The sequence below is a fragment of the Pongo pygmaeus genome, chromosome 1, assembly GCF_028885625.2.
Source record: "Pongo pygmaeus isolate AG05252 chromosome 1, NHGRI_mPonPyg2-v2.0_pri, whole genome shotgun sequence".
Classification (NCBI taxonomy): Eukaryota; Metazoa; Chordata; class Mammalia; order Primates; family Hominidae; genus Pongo; species Pongo pygmaeus.
Genome location: NC_072373.2, coordinates 11,820,495 through 11,844,345, shown reverse-complemented (window position 1 = coordinate 11,844,345; position 23,851 = coordinate 11,820,495). Strand labels below are relative to the sequence as shown.

The window sequence follows — 23,851 nt, the reverse complement described above, 5'->3', positions numbered from 1 at the left end:
GCCGATATTGTGCCTCATGCCACTGCACTCCAGCCTAGGTGACAGAACGAGACTCCGTCTCAAAAAAAAAAAAAAAGAATGCTTAAAGAAACAGCAGATATTTAACTAGAAGAAGAGATAGTTGGGAAAGAAACGTGAAAGGAACATTATAGGTGATATTAAATAAAGATCTATCACGTGAAAGCAAGGTTCATCTTCTGAGGAGATGCTGATGTTGTTAAAAATAAGTAAGTTTAACAATGTGTCTGATAACAAATTAGTTAAAACTAACTTCTAAAAATAAACATTTCCTGTCATTGATTTTACAACTCCTTAATCATCAGTGTCTATTGACCGATGAGCGATTTTTCTTTCACTAACAGTGATGGTTAAGCTAAGATTAAACTAGTAGTGCATGGGGTGCGCTAATACAACTATTACAATGCTAAATTGATGAAAGCTGGTTGAGAGGGTTGGTTTTCACCCTGTCCTCTGAGAAGATGCTTGTGGACAGAAGAGGATGCTGTGGACGGTACCTGGGATTGCTGCACCGTTGTCTGCTTTATATATTGAATATTGGGGCTCGATTCTGAGGTATAAAGGGTCTTAACCTCTAAAAATGGTTGTAAACACTTCACCCAGATAATGTCTTTTCTCGTTTTTGCTGTTTTATATTCTGAGGTAAAAGGATATGTTAATCTTCTTTTCAAAAATATCCAAAAGGAAAGAATTTTTTTGCTCATTGAAAATCTTATTTTCTTTTAGAGAAGGCCTCAGCAAAGCACCTTAAGAGAAATATACAATTTAAAATAGAGAAAACATGGCCAAGTAGATATTACTGACTGAATTTATTTCAAACTAAATAAAATGAAGCTTACAAAACAATTTTTTTCTGTGTGTTAGCTGTAAAAATCACTCCAGTAAGCACAAATGTTTTCAATCTGCGGATTGGATTGTTTGCATTGGAAATGTAGATTTCCAACTGATTTTCTACTGATCAGGTTACTTAATGAAACAAGCCAAGTTTTTCGGATCTGTGGAAACATTGCCAAATAAACAACTGATTGAAAATATATTAGGAAAAGCAGAATGCTTATCTAAAGGGTGATGGAAAATGCTTAAGAGAAAGCTATTCTACAGTTCAAAAAATTTCTTTCTTTCTTACCCATCTCTAATTTCTTTTTTTCTTTTTTTTATTTTTATTTTTATTTTTTATTATACTTTAAGTTCTAGGGTACATGTGCACAATGTGCAGGTTTGTTACATATGTATACGTGTGCCATGTTGGTGTGCTGCACCCATTAACTCATCATTTACATCACATATATCTCCTATGCTATCCCTCCCCCCTCCCCCCACCCCACAACAGGCCCCGGTGTGTGATGTTCCCCTTCCTGTGTCCAAGTGTTCTCATTGTTCAACTCCCACCTGTGAGTGAGAACATGTGGTGTTTCGTTTTCTGTCGTTGCCATAGTTTGCTGAGAATGGTGGTTTTAAATTTCTAATAAAATATATAGATAATTATTGATTGCATAATAAATTGCTGAATTGCCTCAGGTTGTGTGAAAATAATGATAAAAGAGTGATCATAAATATTTTCAAGAGATTTATTATATGAACCAATTCATTTTTGATTAATTAGCCTTAAGCCTTTCTTTCCTCTCTGGCTCAGGTAATGGAACCATAAAATATTACATTTGGAAAGAACATCTATTTCTCTGCCCCTCATTTGTTTTTTTTTTTTTTTTTCAGAAGAAAAAACTGATGCTTGAGGAGTAATGTGACGTGTTTCTTTGTGTTTCCTGTCCTTAAATGACAATTTGTTCAGAATGTTGCATCACCAGGGCCGAAGTACCTGAAAGTTTAATAAAAGATGAATAAATGAGTGAATAATTGCATCAGATAAGGTTTCAATTGAGAGATTCTTGGTACAAAGTTTTTGTACCATGGACTTCCATTGCAAACTGATAAAACTTATTGACCTCATCTTAAAAATGGTGAAGTGCATAAAATAAATACGTAGGATCACAAAGGAAACTAAAGGTATTGAAGTATAGTTTGTGTACTCCAGCTAAAGAACTCCTGGAAGGTGATTTATCGTGTCCCTTCCATTTCTGAGATGTTGGACTTCTATCATGTAATGTCTTGTTACTCTTGGATCAGCAGTCTTGATTGACAACCCCTGCAACTACTCTGCATTCCAATCTAGATTTTTTTACATTTTCTTTTCTTTTTTCTTCTTCTTTTTTTTTTTTTTTAAGACGGAGTCTTGCTCTGTCCCCCAGGCTGGAGTGCAGTGGCACGATCTCGGCTCACTGCAAGCTCCGCCTCCTGGGTTCACGCCATTCTCCTGCCTCAGCCTTCCGAGTAGCTGGGACTGCAAGTGCCCGCCACCACACCCGGATAATTTTTTATATTTTTAGTAGAGATGGGGCTTCACCGTGTTGGCCAGGATGGTCTCGATCTCCTGACCTCGTGATCCGCCCGCCTCGGCCTCCCAAAATGCTGGGATTACAGGCGTGAGCCACCGTGCCCGGCCCTCCAATCTACATGTTTAAATACAATATCCTCTGAAGATTCATGTGCCTAATAGAGCTTGAAAATCACTAATCCTAGGATCAAAGTGAGACCCGGGTGCCCAGAGATTGGTGCCCAAAGCCCTTGTACTGCTGTTGGTGGATTGATGCTACCATATTTTTGTGTAAATCCTACAGTGGTTACATATTTCAGCCTAAGGCCGACTTGGCTTTCATCCTCTACCAATGTCTGTTTTTGCTTTAAGGATAATTCATCTCAGTTTCAGTAATTGAAACTGTTGTTGCTTTCTGAATATTGCATACCACAAGCCTGACGTGATGTGGTTTTTACCCAGACTTCCCTTTGCTGTTTGAGCAGCAAAATTGGAAGCATTCAAATTAGAATATTTTCTTTAGAAGAGTAGACCTTATTTAGAGAACTCTATATGATTGTAATATGATCTTAAGGACATATTTGGGACCTTTTCCCACAGACTGAAATTTTCATATGCTTATGGTTCCCTCATATTTATTATTTATCTTTAGGCATAGATATGATTTGGAAATTGCTTTTTTGACTCCCTCACCCTATTTTGTCACTGCTGAAAACTCCTTATTACCTAAAATCAAGGTCGTTGGTCTGGCGCCAGCCTTTGTCTGTGGACCTATCAGTCATTCCACCTCTTAGCATGTGCTGTCAGCCCCAAAGACAAAGCTCTCGGCTGTAATGTATGTCCCCGTATCTCCACCTTTGTGCTCACACTCTTGTCTTCAACACATTCCCCTTATCACACATTCCCCTTCTCAGAACTTCTTAGAGGGCCAGGGGGCCCAGCCCACTTCTGATAGCAAGGTTTCTGGTATGTTAAAAATAAAAATCCCCAAATGGTTTACAAAAATTTTTGGTATGTTTTAAATATTTGCACATAGCACATTCACATTAATTCACATACTCAAATCCAATGTATGTAGACGCTTGTTTGGCGACAGCAAACATATAAATGTGAGACACAGGCCAAGTGATCCTACTGGCTCCCTCAAAGCCCCCAACCCATGAGAAACTCTGCTCTCATTTTGTTGTCTGGAGTGTTCTCTTCTTACAATTCCTGTAGCACGTTATGATTTACACAGCATTTTTAAAGGCTTTTTCCCACCTTCCATATCCATTTATTTATTTATTTATTTATTTATTTATTTATTATTTTATTTTATTTTTTTTGAGAAGTAATCTCGCTCTTTCACCCAGGCTGGAGTGCAGTGGCGTGATCTCGGCTCACTGCAAGCTCTGCCTCCTGGGTTCACACCATTCTCCTGCCTCAGCCTCCCGAGTAACTGGGATTACAGGCGTCTGCCACCATGCCTGGCTAATTTTTTGTATTTTTAGTAGAGACAGGGTTTCACCATGTTAGTCAGGATGGTCTCAATCTCCTGACCTCATGATCCACCTGCCTTGGTCTCCCAAAGTGCTGTGATTACAGGCGTGAGCCACCGCGCCCGGCTCTATTTATTTTTTAATTTAATTGGTACATAATTTATTTTATTGGTACAAAATATCACATGTAGCCCATAAATATGTATATATTTTACATATACATATACATACACGAAATACACAAAATGCTGTACCTCAGTATATAAAAAGTGTTGTGTGTAATGTTTGAGGTGATAGATATCTCAATTACCCTGATATGATCACTGCACACTGTATGCGTGTATCAAAATATCACATGTGATATGTTTATATACTGAGGTACAGCATTTTGTGTATTTATTTTACTCTATGAGATTAGCACCCTTGGGGTGGAGAATGTGTACTATTAATATACATAGTACATTCAGTGAACCCATGATGAATTAACAAATGATGGTAATCTACTTATCATAATATTACATAAGCTTTCACTTGGTCACAGATATGAGCACGGGTATTTTAAATTTTCAGATTTTGGTTAAAATCGGTGTCATTCACATGGATTTGTATGTGTGTGTGCCTGTGCACGTGCTTTTTTTAACACTAAGTTATTGAAATACGAGTATTTATGGAATAGCTTAAAATGTGTATTTTTATGTTTATGATACTTTGATTTTATGAGTTTTGTTAGCTTCTCCACATACATGTTTACTGGATAACATTGCCAGATGCTAGGAACACAGCTGTGAACCTGTGTCAGGTAGCTTCTAAAAGGGAAAAAGAAAATAAGCCCAAGAATTTCATTGTGTGATAATTGCTTTGAAGGGAAATATATTCTGCTTGTTTGTTAAAGCAGATGGGATGATTTATTTGTAAACAATTAAACAGTTTCAACATACTGAAGAAGAAATTGAGTCAATAAAGGAATCTTAGCTGGGATTACAGCTAAGACTGTAAGAATGACAGATTGAAGTAAAGAAGAAATTGTACAAAAGCAGGCAACTAGTTGAAGTTGAGGAGAGGAATAAGAGCAAATTATTGCTAAATCTTATGTATCAACTGGTAAACTTTCTATCTTACTAATTGGAAAAATGACTGATAAACACTATGTACACATCACAATGTTAAAAGTTTCTTTGGTTTTATTTTTAAGAGAAAGAGAGTGAACAACCTCTTCTCGATGGTGACTTGAGAATAGTATCTTTCTGTTAAAGAGACCCTTAGGATGTTTAAAAGGCCTGTGGAGTACACCTAAGGTGACTACTTTAGGCATGACCGATCTTCATCTAACTAAGATGGTCAAGATTTCTGGGAAATTTCTGGTCTGATTAAAGTCTGTGAAAACTTAGGCTGTCATCAGCATTGGTAAAGCATTGCAGAAACATTGCAGGGATATTGGCGATGTTTACTGAGAAGACTCCACGGAAAGAGGTGGTTGCTGTATGTATGTTTGAAATTCTAGAGGCAGCCAAGTTATGATGAGTAAAATAAGCAAGGCATATGGCTGTACTCATAATTTTGTTTTTCTTAGTTAACATTTGACAATTCAGTCTTATGGCTCTAAAAGATATTAAGTATGTTTTATTTTAATGTGTTCCTATTTTTAAGAAGGAAAATCTGAAATTTGCTAATATCTGAATTTTGGAAGAAATGTAGCTTGGTTTTAGATAGCTGTTAGGAAATATCGCCATCTAATGGCTTTTGCATCAAATTGCAGATAACAGTTCCTGAGGGACACCATAAAAGACCCCATAAGATGCCTAAGGACTTCATAAAATGAAGACTCCATAAACTTGGTCCAATAGATTTCACTTACTTCATCATCAAAAAGCTGTCAGAGTGTGATATGTAGAAAACCTAATTATAATTTTAAGTGCTCATTTTGTTCATCAATCATCGTTAAAACAGAAATAGTATCTTGTTACAAATAAACTTATTTAGTGTATTCATTTATGCATATTTTGATTATTGACTTAAGTCAGTAACTGTTAGAATGAAGTTTAAAAATCCCTAAATTCAGAGAAGAACTTCTTGTCTTCTGACTAGTTTTTTGATTCTTGAATGACAGGTTGAAACAGATGTTCTCTATGAACATAACCAAATCAGCAATGTTAAGTTTGCATTGCTAGAAGCGCTTACATGTTACAGCTTACCAGAGCCTGAAGTGATGCCTCCTTTTGCCTCTTGATACAGCATTTGTCTTATGGCAACGGCAGCTTACACGTGGATGCTGCTTTCCAGCAGACTCTCTGGAGCGTGGCCCCAATCAGCTCAGGAAGTGAGGCAGCCCAAGGTAAAAACTCCACTTCAATTAGAGGGGCTGTCCTTGATGCAAAGTTGACAGTCATCTTTGGAATTGTGGTAATGAGCTGATTGTTAATTAGAGCTTTTTGTCTGTGTCTAAATATTCTGTAATGCAGATACCTGACATTTGAGGATCTTGTTTGAATTGCTATTTTAAAAGTGAAGCTTGGGTGAAGATTAATCTTCCCTTATTTTTATGTTACTGTCAGCTTTAGTTTATTTGTGTATGCTTTATGTGATAGCTTCCTATGGATTGTTTTCTTCAATTTTTTGACCTCAGAGTATTGCCTGATTGAACTAATGTCAAGATTTCTTATTTTCTGAGGTCACGCCTTATAGCTGGAACACGAATTTTACAAAGGAGCAGGGTTTCCTAGGGAAATATGTGTATATGTTCTGGTTATTCCAACTTATATAGGTTCACATCTGATTCTAAATGTGTTTGTATGTTTAACAGAGGATTTTATGTGTCTGAGGTCATGCTTTTAGTGGGAATATCCCTAACTGTGGGACTCTGGCACCCGGGACTCAGAGGGAACAGCAGGCACTGTCTATCTCTGTGACCTTGGCCAGGTCCTTAAGACTCACTAGACTTCAGTTTCTTTACGAAAGTAGAAGATTGGACCAGATGATCTGTCTGGCTATCAGCATCTGACACTGAGAGTCCAGACCTGAATGATTTTTATCCTTACAGGGTATCTCATTGGTGGTGATGTCCTCAGGTTGCTGCATGGACACATGGACGAGTGTCTCACTGTCCCTTCAGGAGAACATGGTGAAGAGCAGCGGAGGTTAGTACCTGAGCTCATTGCATTGAGACTTGCACTCTTTTGCCTTGATGTAATGTTTTAAAAACTAGGGATCTATTCGTTCAGGCCAGTAGCATCATACAAGATGGGCTACTGACATTCATTGGTTCACTGAAGTGATCCATTTGTTGCCCTCTCTTAGCTTCTTCTCATGTTATATTTCTATTACCTACCAATAGAAGAACTGAAAATTTTTGTATAATTAAAACATATTAAGAAACACTGAACAAAATAAGCGAAGTGGGAAGAGTGACCACATTGCATTAAACGACTTAGAACTTCATTAAATGCTCGTTAGTTTTGATTAATTTTCTTTTTAGAATGTTTAATCTCAAACTCACTTTTGAAGTCAGAGTTCTCAAATTGTGTACAATTTTAGGACCCTTTGCTATGACCTCTCATTTATTGATACAGATGATAGAATGAATCACTTTCTCTCATATTTAATCTGATATAATACCTCTCTCATGTTTATTTATTTGGCACTGGGACAAGATTAAAAGAGTATGAATCTACTGAGAAAAGTGCACAAATATTACAAAACCATAAAAATATTTAGAATAGTTTGCTACTGCTCTACCTTACAAATTAATCAATGAATGTAGTAACATGAATATGTAAATAAGAGACTGCAGTGAGAGAAGGCACTGTGTGGATGGTTTGTTACTTATCTTTAAATCTTTTAGTGGACATTTTTCATATTAACATGGACACTTAGGTAGCTGTTAGTTAATAATTATTTTTATAATTTAATAAAAATATATAGGGACCATTTAGAAAATTAAGAGTCTTTTAACCAGCTGCATAATCTCAGGAAAAGTCCCTCTGAGACCTGGGTACTGGGTCTTAATCTCTGTTCCCAGGCAGACCTAGATAATGGCTGAGAGTGACATACGTCCCCTGGAAACATTCCATAAGCTGAAACTGCCTCTTTCAGTAGGTTTAGGAAGAAGATGTCGATGGTGTCAGCAGGGTTTGTATAAAAGATAATGGAGATTTTAAGACACTTGGATTAAGGAATTAGTTTCAAACAGAAGTATAAACTTAAGAACTAGAGAGATGTCAAGTATATTCTGGGAATAGCAATTATTCCAGAGTGATTAGGGGGAAAATGGAGGAAAAGGTGGAAAGTAGACAAGAGAAAGATCCTCAGTGCCATTCCCATGGGCCAGCTTCTATTCTGAGGTTGTTAGGAAGGGATGTGGGGATCAGAGTGGAATAGTTAGTTCTCTTTTAAAATAATAACTCTGTTAGGCAAGGAGAACTTAGATTAGAGGTGGGGAGAATCTGAGTCACGGAAATGAAATGCAGTAATTCGTGTGACAAAATCCAAGGACTTAGCCCAGAGAATGCCATCAGAATGGAGAGGTTTACTTGCATCATAGACATTTAGATAAAAGTGATGGGTTTAGGGGAGAACTAGATACAGGCTGTGAGAGAAGGTATCAAATCCATCACCGTCTTTTTTTCTGCCTCAGGGGAAGACAGCTGGATCTAAGGATTGCAGGAGATGGTGCATGTTTGCTGTAAAAGATGGAGTTAAACTTTGGTTACGGATGAGTACAGTCTATGAGACGTCAAGTAGGAAATTGGGATGTCTGAGTCTTTAACTTAACAAAGCTTGGGATGGGTGCAAATTCTAAGTGTAAGGGGGATATTTAAAGGAATGGGGTCTATCATATGTTCATCAGATGGAGAGAGAGGAGCTGGGATTAGATGTGTTTGTTGATTGGGCATGGCCTTATGAAGGCTGTAAAGCCCTGGAATAGCCTAACCAGGCGGGAGGCTGAGGATGGATTCCTACAGAATGCTGATGTTTAGGATGTGGGCAGAGAAATAAGAGTCAGCAAGAGAGTCAGAGTGATAGTTTAGTAGGGAACCAGGGAAGTTAGTCATTGAAGCCAAAGGATTGGGCTGTGGATATGTTAAATGCTATGATGCGTTTATTTGGAGTTAGGGCTTATAAGAGACCATGCCAGAGTCTTTGGATCCTCAGTCCCTGATTTGTTAAATGGAAGACAGACTAAGTGTTTCTTAGAGCTCTTTCAGCTGTATCTACAGCTCTACAATGTAGAGCTTCGTGGTTAAGGTAATGGACTCTAGAACCAGACAGATCTGGGATTGGGGTTCTGCTCTGCCACTTACCAGTTGTGTGACTCATGTAGGTGACATAGTTTCTTTAAACATTGGTTTCCCTTCTTTGTAAAATGCAGCTTAAATATTATCTCCTACTTTGTGGGGCTATTGAAAAGACTGAATAAGAAAATACACATAAAATACTTGATGCATGTGGAGAAATCAACACATTTATTGTTGTTGTTATTATTATTTAGTCTGTCGCTATTATTTAGTCTGAAGAGGCAGCATTTAGCCAGGTATGATTGAAAAGTTTGAGGGACTCTGGGCATATGGATGACAGAATGGCAGAGCATAGACTTTGTAGGAAGAGAGGCCAGACTAGATCCAAGAGGATCCTTTCGATGGCTAGTTATGATTGCAGAGAAATCTAGGGGACATTTCAAAGATACTTTAATCATGTTCTGGACCCACTCTCCCTTTGCATATATGTTGAAGCCTGCCCCTCCTTTCCAAATACTCTTCTTGATTTCATGTTGATAATTTCAGTTCAATTTAATCTTAGTATGTAATTAGACCAGCCTATCAGGACTCTTGGTAGGTAGTGATGGTGGTAAGAACACGTTTGTTTGTATCCCTTTTTATAGCATATTTACATGGGTGAAATTAGATTAAAATGGATGTCAGATTATGACTCGAGGGAGAAAATGAGTCAGCAATAGGCAGCATGGAGCTGAAGGGATGTTGCTTAAGAAAAAACTATTTGTGTTGGTTATACTGGGATTGAGCAATTATTTGAATAGAATGATAAAAATAATTCCTTGTATTTCACAGTTATATAGCACTTCATGATTTCTAAATCTTGTTGATACCATTGTTTAGAACATTTTCAACCTCCCTCTGCTATTTCCCTAGGTCATTGTAAGGAACTTGGGGGAGGCAAAGGATAGCTCAGCCCGGAAGCAGCCTTTCTTTATTTGTTATCAGTCTGTACTGGGGGAGACATGTGTAATGATGATCTAAAAATATACTTTTTTCATTCATTAAAGAAGTAAAAATAATTTGATTTTTTCACAGTGACATGAAAGCTAGAGAAGGGCCTGGGAAATCTGTAAAAAAAAATTTATACCTTATAATTCTTTCCTGGAATTATGATCTAGCTATACTCATTAATTGTATGCTGTTGTTAATGTTAAATAACTAAAGTCCAATTTACTTTGTTAGGAGACATAGTGGAAACTATTAAGGGGATGGCCAGAAGAGATGTTTACTTCTGAGTGATTTAGGAATAGTCTGGTCATAAATGCTGTGTTTCTACATGGATTTGTCCACCTGTTCCTGCTTTGTTCTATTGACAGTTATTTAATATACATAACTGTAATTGTAGCTATTGAAAATCCAGCTCAGTAATGGGTTGTATGATTCTGGATATCAGTAGAGTTACCTTTACCTTCCTCTTCACATTAAGATATGTATGTGTATGTGGTTACCTATTCATTCTCCTAAAGAATGTTAATAAAGCTCTTAGAATGAAGAGCATATAGAGCTATTCAATTAAGAAGAACTGAATTGAAGATGAGGCCTATCACAGTTAAACTAAATATCTATCTTTTTCTCATGCTTCCTGCCCATTTTGCTTTTATGGATTGAATTCTGACGCGTTCGTGAGATACAACATCACTATTGTTTTAAGTTACTTGAGATTTTTTTTCAGAAAGACAAATCGCTCTAAAATGACTAGTAGACAATTTGTCTAAACAACAATAAAAATAGTAAAAATATAACTATAGTAGTTGTGAGCAGTTAGGTACAAGGGAGAGAGCTCATGAGTATTAACTATAGTGTCATAACTTTTTAGTTCTTATTAAACTCTTCAATTAGTGAGATAGAATGAGTTAAAGACAAGCAAGTCTGGTAGTTGGGAAGGGCTGTGTCTGCATCCCTTGTCAATCATGTTTTAATTATTGCTTTAAAAATAGGCTTTTGCACAACAGGGTAACTACAGCCAACAATAAATTTATTGTACATTTAAAAATAACTAAAAGAGTGTAATTGGATTGTTTGTAACACAAAGGATCAATGCCTGAAGTGATGGATCCCTCATTTATCCTGAAGTGATTATTATGCATAGTATGCCTGAATCAAGGCATCTCATGTACCCCATAAATATATATACCTACTACATACCCACAAAAATTAAAAATAAAAACTTAAATAGGCTTTCATTCTGGAGGCTTGACATTTGATTACTAAATTTTATTTCAAGCCTGACATATTTTACGTGGAGAGTATTTTCTGTTCTAGATTTTGTTTCTAGATTGCATCTCATTATTTCCATCCATAATTTTATGTGAATATAACAAAATATCAACAAAGACATTTCCTTTATGTGTACATAGGCTTATTTATGGATTTGATATGCACTATGTGAATAAACTGCATACTTTTACATTAAGACATTTTAAAATGGATGCATTGGGGAAGATTATTTGGGGCCTTTAGTTTGGAAATCTATTAAGGAAACATTGTTTGAAAAGCATTATTTATGTTAAAAACAGGTTTGCAATATCAAATCTGGTTTTATTGATTCAATAAGAATGTGTAGAATGACTATTATCTTCTGGGTGCTGGGGCTATAGTAGTATACAAAAAGTTACAAGGTTTATTTTCTCAAGAAGTTTACATTCTAGTGGGCATATATTACAATAAATATGTTTATTTATAAATGCATACACTTACCCAAGTATACAGAGATAAAATGCATTAGGTGATGATAAGAACTAAGGAGAAAAATAATGCATGGAAGGGGATGGAGAGTGTTCATGTGTGTGGTATGTTTTGTGGGGTGGTATGAAGGAGAGGTGGGGAGAGAAGGAGAGAAAGATTGTTCTTCTTCCACCTTATCTGGCATTACTCTTGGCATATGCTTGCTGTGTCTTGTTACTTTCAAATGCAGGCCAATTAAGTCATAGTTTCCGACAGTATCTGGAAATAAATGCTACATTTGCTTTCCAAAATGTGACTCAGCAGGAAAAAGCTATGCCATGTGTATGCATGACAAGATTTTTACCTCCATGCCCCCTTTTAATATTACGATGATTTAATGAGCTTTAGTTGTAAATAATTGATAAGGCATGAGATGGATTGGATATAATGAATTAAATTTCTCTCCATCTGGCTTAGAAAGAGATGCATAGTTTATATCTGTGTACATAACTGGGTGACTAATATCCTTGTGAGGATATTTGTATGCCTTTGGCCACCACCTAGGAGGAAGCTCTTAAAGCTATTCTGTTGTTCTCCAAAATGGTCAAGGATAAAGTTTTACCTATGAGAGCTTTTCTTCTTTTTCTCTATCTTCAGGTCCTGCATATATCTTTTCAGCCTGGAACTGAGAGTTAGATGAGTTAGCTAAACAGTCTTGATGGAATAGTCAGTACGTAAAGGAGTGCTACTTTCTGCTCTTTGCCTCTTCTCCTTTGGGAGAGATTCACTTTTTGCCCCAAACTTAAACTCCTTGCTGACTGCAGAGAGTGCAGTAGCTGCTGTAGTTTGTCATATGTTCTGGAAGCCTGACTTGGTCTAGAGCCGCACTCTCAAGGCAAGGGCTGGGTAGAATGACTGCTTCAAAAACGTGGGCTCTTAACACAGAAGATTAACAATATTCATAGGAATTTGAGCTGTTGGATCTTGGCAAAAATGAAAAACAATGAGACATTTGATGCATTTAGAGTATATGAATAGAAAAACAGACAATAGATTAAAATCAACATTATACAAAAAAATTTCTCGATGATTTTCTCAATTAAAATTTAAGAACATGACTTGTCTACACTGGGTTTATTAACTTAATCTATATGTAAGCAATATCTTTCAGAAGAAAAAAAGAAAGAGAAGCATCTTCTTTTTTAAATTTCCAGATGCCTTTATGGTTGTATTGTGTTCTGCAAAGTAATGGTAACAACATGTATTTTGTTGTTTTTCTGCTCTAGTCCTACCTACATGATTCGTTCAATGGTGATTCAAAGTTAAGTTATTGTTGTTTCAGATCTGTGCTGATTCATTTACATTTTATGCAGAGGTGTCATCTCAAAACATACCTATTTTCCCTTGTGCAGCAACTTGAATAGAGCTATTGTGGCAAACTCAGCCCCTGAATAAATAAGTAATGCTTCTTGAGATGCTGGTTAGGCAAGTACTTCTTGATTTGTTACTAGGAAGAGACTCCTGACAGCTGCTTTAGCACCTGCCTGCGGCTCAGCTGCTCAGCCACATGCTCCCAAAGGTACCAGCAGCAGAAATTCTCCTATGAAAATGTGTCAACTGAAACACTTGTAATTTCACTCTGAAATAACCTTTTAAGACTGGATCTGCTTTTCAATCACCTCAACTCAATTCTTTTAATATTTATTGAGGGACTTGTATAGCCCAGACATTTTTGGTATGTGCTGGGTATGAAAACATGTCTGAGGCCCTGCCACTATCTTTCTGGAACTCACCATCTGTATTAGTCTGTTCTCACACTGCTATAAAGAAATACCTGAAACTGGGTAATTTATAAAGACAAGAGTTTTAACTGGCTCACAGTCCTGCAGGCTCTATAGGCTGGGGAGGCCTCAGGAAACTTATAATCATGGCAGAAGGCGAATGGGAAGGAGGCATGTCTTACATGGCTGGAGTAGGAGGAAGAGAGCGAAGGGGAAGTGCTACACAGTTTTAACAACCAGATCTCGCGAGAACTCACTATCACAAGGATAGCAAGGGGAAAATCTGCCCCCATGATCCAGTCACCTCCTATCAGTCCCCTCCTCCAACATTGGGGATTATAATTCAATGTGAGATTTGGGTGGGGACAGAAATCCAAACCATATCACCATCTTTTAAGATCTCAACAATTCTATATTCAAGATGAAGTGAATGTTAATCTAGGAGAAGCCATTTATAATTTTTATAAAACTTAGATGGTAAAAAACATATTTTACCATTCAACCATGTGAGAAAGGTCAGCCAAGTCTTCGTTGACCTTTTATTTTGAAGGATATTTTTCTCGGCCTATAAAAAGTTAACAAAAAAGCTTTGCTTTTCACTAATTACTTTGAACCTGCTATTCAATATCAACTCTAAATGGGAATTGCAGGTGAGTAATTGTGGGTGACTGTAACTATTTTTCAGACGATTCCTACATGCATTTTAAATACAAGGGTCTAGTCATACATGAACACAACCAAACTTAACTTGATTGAGGACACGTCCGCTAGTAGGACTGTCTTTTGTTTGTTTGTTTGAGACGGAGTCTCGCTTTGTTCCCCAGGCCGGAGTGCAGTGGGGCGATCTCTGCTCACTGCAAGCTCCGCCTCCCGGGTTCACGCCATTCTCCTGCCTCAGCCTCCCACGTAGCTGGGACTACAGGTGCCCACCACCACACCCAGCTTATTTTTTGTGTTTTTAGTAGAGATGGGGTTTCACCGTCTTAGCCAGGATGGTCTCGATCTCCTGACCTCGTGATCCTCCTGCCTCGGCGTCCCAAGGTGCTGGGATTACAGGCGTGAGCCACCGCGCCCAGCCAGGACTATCTTTAACTTCCCCACACTTTCACTTCCCCCATCCCATAGGGCCACTGATCACCCGTGTTGGTCTGCATATTCATCTCTTCCATTCAGTTTTCAGGCAGGGCTGTGCCATTCATTTCTTGCATACCTTTTGCATAGTGAGGTATATATGGGAATCTGCATACAAATGCTATTGTTTTGTATTTGTGAAAGAAAGAAACGGAGAAAAAATAATTCTTGCACTTTAATGTAAGTTTGGTTAAGGATGGCTGTATAGAGAATCACCCTTGGTTGTGAGGTCCCCCATTTATATAATTTTGACAATTCCTGAAGGATTGTTATCTGCCAGCAATTAGGGGCGGGGAAAGAAAGCCATCTTAATAAATCAGCATAATAACCTGAGTGAGTAGAAAACATTCTGAGGACTATGAATGACTCCAATATGCTTGGCTAAGTCGTCTATATTGAAAATACCTTGATTTCAAGTGAGTAACTCTACATACGGGAACAGTCTCTGGACCAATAGAATAGGAATCTGAACCTTGATGACAGTGACTTAAAACAAAAGCATTTTTGGGGTTGTGGATATCTTTGAGAATCTAATATATGCTACAGATTCTTCCATAGAGAATTTGCATTCTTGCCAACATGCACAATTTTTGTGATGTTAAATTATGTTTTCTCCCACTATTTTCTCTATTCTTTCTTCCCATTTAAGCAGCCAGCAGTCCCTGTGTTTCTTTGCCTAAGGGGAGGTTTGAGACTTGGCAGAAAGCTCAAGTTTTCTGCAAGGCATCTCTCTTCCTGACTTTCAGTCCCCAAAGACTAAATCTAAGGCAATTGTTATGCTTAATGTCTTGGACAGAAGGGAAAGAGGGATGGCTTCAGACAGAAAAAGGAGACGTTTTCCCCAGACTTAAAAAACATTCACATGGATCAACTGGACTTCCAAACATACACAAAAGAGAACCTGGGCCTAAACCTCACATTTTATATCAAATCTAATTCCAAATAGATCACAGACTTAAATATGAAACACAGACTTTTAGGAAAACAAACATAAAAGTTTTAGGGGAAAAAAAAAGCAGATAGAAAAAAATCTTTGGGATCATAGAGTTCTTAAACTTGACACCAAAAGCATGTCTATAAAAGAGACAATTAGGCTGGACGCAGTGGCTCACACCTGTAATCCCATCACTTTGAGAGACTGAGACAGGTGGATCACTTGAGGTCAGGAGTTCAAGACCAGCCTGGCCAACATGGCAAAACCCTGTCTCTACTAAAAAATACACAAATTAGCCAGCTGCTTGAGTGGCTGAGACAGGAGAATCGCTTGAACCCAGGAGGTGGAGATTGCAGTGAGCGGAGATCATGCCACTGCACTCCGGCCTGCCTGATAGAGCGAGACTCCGTTTCAAAAAAAAAGAAAGAAAGAAAAGAAAAAAATGATAAATTGTGTTAACAGAGAAAACAAAACTCTATAAAATATTTTACAGAGGTTGATTCTAAGCTGATATGAGTGGCTGAAGCCCAGGGAAAAACACAAACTCAAGAAGCCTTGAGTAAGTGGTCCCGAGGCCGTTATGTCACAACTATGTTTTATACATTCTAGGGAAGTAGAAGTTACAGGCCAAGTCATAAGTGAATACGTGGAGGTGATATACATCGGCCTTGCCTAAAAAGGTGGGATATCTTAAAGTGGCAGCTTACAGGTCATAAGTGGGTTCAAAGATTCTTTAATCTGCAGTTTGTTAAAGGAGCAATGCTTTGCCTAAAAATTTGGAGCTAGCAGAAAGTAATGTTTAAGGAAGTCTGTTAACCAGTACCCTGGGTCTGAGTGACCTGTAGGGGTAGGGGACTTAACACTTGTATGGCCTGGCCTTACATCCTGTTTATAATTTGGTATCTTTTTTTTTTTTTTTTTTGAGACGGAGTCTCACTTCGTCACCCAGGCTGGAGTGCATGGCGCCATCTCGGCTCACTGCAAGCTCTGCCTCCCGGGTTCACGCCATTCTCCTGCCTCAGCCTCCCGAGTAGCTGGGACTACTCCCGAGTAGCTGGGACTACAGGCGCCTGCCACCACACCCGGCTAATTTTTTGTATTTTTAGTAGAGACGGAGTTTCACCATGTTAGCCAGGATGGTCTCGATCTCCTGACCTCGTGATCCACCTACCTCAGCCTCCCAAAGTGCTGGGATTACAGGCGTGAGCCACTGCACCCAGTCTGTAATTTGGTATCTTATTGTCATGAAGAGTCTGTTCTGTCAGTCTTCTAAGCTCTATTTTAACATGAATGCCAGCCAGTCATTGTGTCTAGACTCCAAAAGCAAGGGAGATAATGAAATGTGTCTAACCTTTTGTCTCATCATGGCCAGAATTTACTTTTTCAGGTTTCTCTGGGGTCCTCTCAGCCAAGAGAGGACCAGGGCTCAGTCAGTTAGGGTCTTAGTATTTTTTTTTTATTTTACAGTTGAATCTCATCGACATGAGAAAGTGTGTTTTGCTCTGTAAAAATCCACGTGGAGAGGGTAAAAAGGCAAGCTGCAGACTGAGAGAGAAGATTTGCAAACCATGTATCTGATAAAGGACTAGTATCTAAAATATATAAAGAATCCTCAAAACTCAACAGTAAAATACAAACAATCCAATTAGAAAACAGGCAAAAACCATGACACCTATTGGTTAAAGACGACACACAGATTGCAAATAAGCACATAGAAATATGTTCAGCATTATGACCCATTATGGAAATGCAAATTAAGACCACAATGAGATACCACTATATGCTTATCAGAATGACTCAAACAAAAATATTGACAGCCACATGCTGGTGAGAATGCAGAGAAACTGGATAACTCATATGTTGCTTGTAAAATAGTACAGCTACTCTGGAAAACATTTTGGCAGTTTCTTAAGAAACTGAACAGGCATGACCGTGTGGCTTAGCAATAGTACTCCTGGGCATTTATTCTAAAGAAATAAAAACTGTGTTCACACAAAAACTTGTATACAAATACTTGGTGTAGAGCAACTTTATTTGTAATAATCAAAACATGGAATCAGCTGTGGTATGTCCATAGCGTGGGATACCACTCAGCAGTGAAATGGAATGGTCTATTGAAATGCACAGCCGCCTGGCTGTACATGGTGGTTCACACCTGTAATCCCAGCATTTTGGGAGGCCAAAGTGGGTGAATCACTTGAGGTCAGGAGTTCAAGACCAGCCCAGCCAACATGGTAAAACCCTGTCTCTATTAAAAATACAAAAAATTAGCTGGGCATGGTGGCACATGCCTGTAATTCTAGCTACTCAGGACCTGAGGCAGTAGAATCACTTGAACCCAAGAGGTGGAGGTTGCAGTGATCTGAGATAATGCCACTTCACTCTAGCCTGGGCAACAGAGACTCTGTCTCAAAAATAAAATAAAATAAAATAAAATAAAAAATAAACACACAGCAACCTGGATGAATCTCCAGGCAATTATGCTGAATGGAAAATGTCAATCCCCAAAGGTTGCATACTGTGTGATTCCATTTTCATAACATTTTTAAATGATAAAATTTTAGGAATGGAGGACAGATTATAGGCCATCAGAGGTTAGCTAAACAGGAGAGGGAAATGAGAGGGAGGTGAATGTAGTTATAAAAGGGCAATTTGAGGGAACTTTGTGGTGTAGGATCTTGCCTGTGATGGTGAACCCAGTGTTGGACATAAAATATTCCAGGAATAAATGCTCAGTGCCATGAAGTAAAACCAGCACTCAGGAAAAAGTTTAATGCTCTCGGCAAGGCAATTTACTTCTGCAGAAGTGTGTCACTCACATCAATCAAGTTCACAAGTGCACACAGAACAAAGGAGACCAGGGGGTTTTTATCCCTAATGCAGCCCCTATCTCTGTGTCACTCCCCCATGGGCTAGGGTTGGACCGCACAATCTGAGCTGACCTCACTGGCTATTTGTACATATTTTCCTAAATATAGCGGGGGAGGGGAGGTGAGGTACAGAGGTGGAGTGTGTGAGACGTGCAGTTTCGGGGGAACGATGGGTATAGGTAACCAAGCGAACAGATGTGAGTTATTGATTAGAGCTGATGGGAAGAGGGTAGGGTGTTTACGGTAACTGGGGGCAAGGAAGAACAAAAAAGTTGAGTTTGAGAACAAAGGATAAAGAAGTTAACAGGCTAAACCCTTTGAAGAGAAACTCAGAAAGATTTATTGTATCTTACACCAGGATCTTACACAAATGATAAAATGGTTTAGAACTTACACACACACACACACACACACACACACACAGATGAATACAAGTAAAATTGGAAAAATCTAGTAAGTTTGGGAGATTGTATCAAAATCAAAATCTTTGTTGAAAAACCGTAGTTGTCAAACTATTACTATAGAGGAAACTAGACAAAATGTTCAAGGGATTTTTATTATTTGTTACAACTGCATGTGACCAGAGTGATCTCAGTTTTTTAAGGCATTCATAGAGACTGGGCAAAGAGCAAAGATTTCTGGGGTCCCATGTCGGGATACCCAGCACTCAGCTCCCGACAGCCTTCTCCTCCGCATTGCATCCTGGCCTCTAAGGAGGTGGCAGGAGCTCAGAAGGGAATGACTGTGGAGATTTTTACTTTAACACAATGTCCTGTGTCTCCCAGGTAGATAAAAAGCAGTGGCCCTCAGACTGGAAGGGGGCATGTAAAGAGAGACCCTGAGTATAGGAGATGTAGCAAGCAAATTGGTCCCGCCTAATATCTGATATTAAGGCACTGCTTTACCAAGAATGATTAGGGCTTGATTTCCTCACTATCTTGATGGGAGGGAGACTCAAAGTTGGAAATAGTTATATTTTAAAGATAATTTTTAAATGTTATATTCATAATAGTAGAAATTATTTATAAAAATTGTTGACATTATTTCACACCAAACTCCCCACTCCCACTGATAAAAACTAATAAAGGTAGTTTTCCTTTTCCTCCTTCCCCCTGAAAGTGGAGAACAAACAAAGCAGTGAAGATGTGGTATGGGGTCCTAGTCCCAAAAAGGAAGGAGATCAGGGAAATGAATTTAGTGTGCGGAGCAGCCTCTTCTCTCTAGGCGGTTGCAATGTCTGAAGGGCGTAGAAGTGAAGCACAACTATTAGAAGAATCATAGGATGGAAATGGATCAAAAATTGTAGTACAGATCTCCCTAAAGAAGAGGCATGTTTGGAGGGATCTCAAAGAACTGTACTCCTAAAATAATTGTGATCCAGAAATAGACCAGACCTTACAAGTATTGAAACTCAGCATCAAATAATATTAATTGCCATTTGGATTAACATGATATGGGATTACTATGGCCCTAGTCTGTCAATTCTGCAAGAAGTAAAAGTAAACATTTAGGGAGAAAATTACATATAAAACTCAAATTGCCTCTGTAATTTTATATATACAATGTCTGATAAGCAAAATTAAACAGGCTGTTTTGTTTCAGCACCAACTAGTGTACTGCAGTATATTTCTGACACTAACCACCTGGAGTTAGCACAGACTGCACAAGTTATGGGCTCAGTTTTCTCCAAAACTGCCCCTATCTCAAGACACCAATCACAAATGGGATCCCCAGACCACTTGCAGTTCTGACCAACTGGCTATAAATTTAGGGGTTCCCATAATCCCTTTAGATTCAATAACTCACTAGAATGACTCACAGAACACAGATGTTATACTTATGCTTGCAGTTTTACTATAAAGGATACACATCAGACCAGCTAAATGAAGAGATCCATAGGATGAGGTCTGGGAGGGTCCTGAATGCAGAGCTTCTCGTTCCCTATGGAATTAGGATATTTTACCCTCTTAGCACATAAATGTGTTCACTATCCAGGATGCTTCCTTGAGCTTCAGTGCCCAGAATGTTTGAGTGCAGTTTTATTATGTAAGAATGATGCATTCAATCATAGGCTACATGATGGAATTCAATTTCTAGCATCCTTCCTATCCCTAGATGTTGTGCTGGATCAAATCTCTACTCCTTTAATCATGTGGTTTATCTTTCCAGCATGGCCAGCTCCCATCTTGAAGCTATTTAGGGGCCCACCATGAACCACGTCATTAGCATAAACTGAGATGTGATGTAACGGGCTCATGAATAACAAAGCCACTTCTATTCATTTGGAAAATTCCAAGGGTGTACTATCTTTCAGGAATGAAGGACAAAGATCAGCCTACTTCCTTATTATCAAACACGGGCACAGAAGATGATAGGACTTAACTGAAGATCAAGAGCATATACATAGTGCTGAAAAAGGCACATAGATATTAGACATACAGATGATGGAGTTTAATTAAAAATATTTACGATTATCTGGTGGGGTACAGTGGCTCATTTCTATAATCCCAACACTTTTGGAAGCCAAGGCAAGAAGATTGCTTGGGCCTGGGAATTCAAGACCTGCCTGGGCAACATAAAGAGGCCTTGTCTCTACAAAAACAAACCAAAAAAAAGTGTTTTAATTAGCTGGGTATGGCAAGTGGAGAGCTGGGTATAGCAAGTATGGAGGAGAGCTTCAGCCCAGGAATTCAAGGCTGCAGTGAGATATGATTGTGTCACTGCACTCCAGTCTGGGTGGCAGAGAAAAATACCCTGTCTCTTAAAAAAAAAAAGAAAAAAATATATATATATGATTATTGTGTTCTAAGAATTAAAAGATGGAAAAATTTAGTAGACAACTGGAAACTATAAAAAATGATCATACAGACGTTCTAAAACTAAAAAAAAAAAAAAAACTTAGAAACAATGGATAGATTTAATATCAGCTTAGAACTAGCTGAAAAGAGAATTGGTGAACTGGAAATCAGATCAGAAGACTATTCAGACTAAAACACTGACAGTCAAAAGATTGGGAAACAGGCTGGGCATGGTGTCACACACCTGTCATCCCAGCACTTTGGGAGGATCCCTTGAACTCAGGAGTTTGATACCAGCCTGGACAACATAGTGAGATTTCATCCCTACAAAAAAATTGAAAAGCCAGATGTGGTGGTGCATGCCTGTAGTCCTCGAGACTCAGGAGGCTGAAGCAAGGGGATGGTTTGAGGCCAGGATATCGAGGCTGCAGTGAGCCATGATTGCACCACTGTACTCCAGCCTGCCCAACAGAGCAAGACTCTGTCTCCACCCTTCTCCCCTTCTTCCCCCCAAAAAAGATTGGGAAATATAGAAAAGAACAAAAAAGATGGTAAATGATAGTATAGATGGTCTGTCCTACATGCATGTAATTGGAGTCCCAAAATGAAAGGACAAGGGTGGGAAAGAGGCAGTAGCAAAGGAAAGAGGAAAGGTGGATGGAGAGAGACAAAGAGAACTCACAGGTGCATGGAGTGAAGGCAGTATTTAATACAATTGCTAGAAAGTTCTCCAAAATTGACTGACTGTATTAAGCTACTGATTCAAGAAAAACTATGACCCCTGAATAAGACAAATCAGATCACAGGTATGCACATCAGAGGAAAACTGCTGAAAAATAAACACAAAATGAAACTCTTAAAAACAGAAAGCAAAAAGATATAGTACCTTTAAAGGGGCAAGAGTAAGATTTACAGTTGATTTCAACTCAGAAACAATTGGAGACATGGGATGTAAGCTTAAAAGTGCTTAAAGGAAATATCTGGCAACCTAAAATTTTATATCCAGTAGCACAGTGATACTTTATTTAATTTACTTTGGGACAGGGCCTTGCTCTGGCTAGAGTGCAGTGGTGTGATCATGGTTCACTGCAGCCTCAACCTCCTGGCCTCAAGCAATCCTTGATTCTCCCACCTTGGCCTCCTGAGTAGCGGGGACTATATGCGTGTGCCACCATGCCTGGCTAATGTTTAAATTTTTTGTAGAGACAGTATCCCACTATGTTGCCCAGGGTGGTCTTGAACTTCTGATCTTAACCAATCCCTCCTCCTTGGCCTCCCAAAGTGCTGGGATTGCAGGCATGAGCTACTGCACCCAGACCTGGTGATACTTTTAGACAAAGTTGAGGGAATTCATTAACACCAGGCTCACATTAAGGAAATACCAAAAAGAGTTTTCTTTGAGTAGAAGAAAACTATCTCATATGTAACTTTGGAGATACAGAAATGGAAAAAAAGCAACAGCAAGATAAATATGAGAGTTAAATCAGAGGATACTGAGTAAATAAAATAATGATAATGATGATTATAAAAACAGCAACAACATCTTGGATTTTAAAACTATAGAGAACAGGCTGTTTGTGGTGGCCCACATCTGTAAACCCAGCAGTTTGGGAGGCTCAGGTGGGTGGATTGCTCCAGTTCAGGAGTTCAAGACCAGCCTGGGAAACATGGCGAAACCCCATCTCTACAAAAAATACAAAAATTAGCCAGGCCTGGTGGCATGCACCTGTAGTTCTACGTAATTGGGAGGCTGAGGTGGGAGGATTGCTGGAGCCTAGGAGGTTGAGGCTGTAGTGAGCTGTGATTGCAACACTGCCACTGCACTCCAGCTGCGGTGACAGAGGGAGACCCTGTCTCAAAACAAAAAATTATAGAGAACAACTCATTACAACACTGGCACATGAGTCAAGGGGAAAGTAATTTGAACTAAATGGTGGTTCTTGCATGGTCTGGAAAGTGGTAAAGTTACTAATTAGATCATGTTATAATAAGCCAAGAATACATATTGTAATCTGTAATCACTGCAAACATAGTGAAAGAATGTAAAATTAAAGGAGAAACCATAAAAATATAATAGTAATACTTAATCCACAAGAAAGCAGGAAATGAGCATAAGAAACCTGGAGTAGGACAAATATTAAGAAAACCAGATTCTGATGTGGCCTTGAGATTCTCACCCCAGCTGTACACATCCTGTATATAATTCCTCCCTTTTTGTGTGGTGGGACTGGGTATATGATGTACTTCACTCCCACGACTAGATTACATTATTTGACAAAGCTAAAAGAATGTTGCAAACGTAAGTATGGCCCCTACTCAGTTGACTTTAAGTTAATGGAAAGGGAGATTTTTCCAGGGTAGTCCTGAAGTCTTAGCTTCAAAGTGTGTGAGATTCTTTGGCCATGATTGATGAAGTGAGCTGCTGTGTTTTAAGAGGGGCTCTTTAAAGGACTGTATTGCAAAGTTGCTGAGAGCCTTCCGCAGCTGTCAGAGTGCAATGAAATAAGGCCTTCAGTCATACAACTGTAAGGCACTG

General features: G+C 38.6%; 1 protein-coding gene across 5 annotated transcripts in view; it reads left to right on the top strand.

Moving 5' to 3' along the window:
* The window catches only part of RYR2 (ryanodine receptor 2), a 789,753-nt gene that overhangs the window by 330,060 nt on the left and 435,842 nt on the right, over positions 1–23,851 (top strand). For all 5 annotated transcript variants that reach the window (XM_054448216.2, XM_054448137.2, XM_054448051.2 and 2 more), the window contains exons 9-10: positions 6,100–6,199; positions 6,905–7,001. In XM_054448216.2, coding sequence (XP_054304191.1) covers positions 6,100–6,199; positions 6,905–7,001 — 197 coding nt within the window. The remainder of the gene's footprint in view (positions 1–6,099; positions 6,200–6,904; positions 7,002–23,851) is intronic.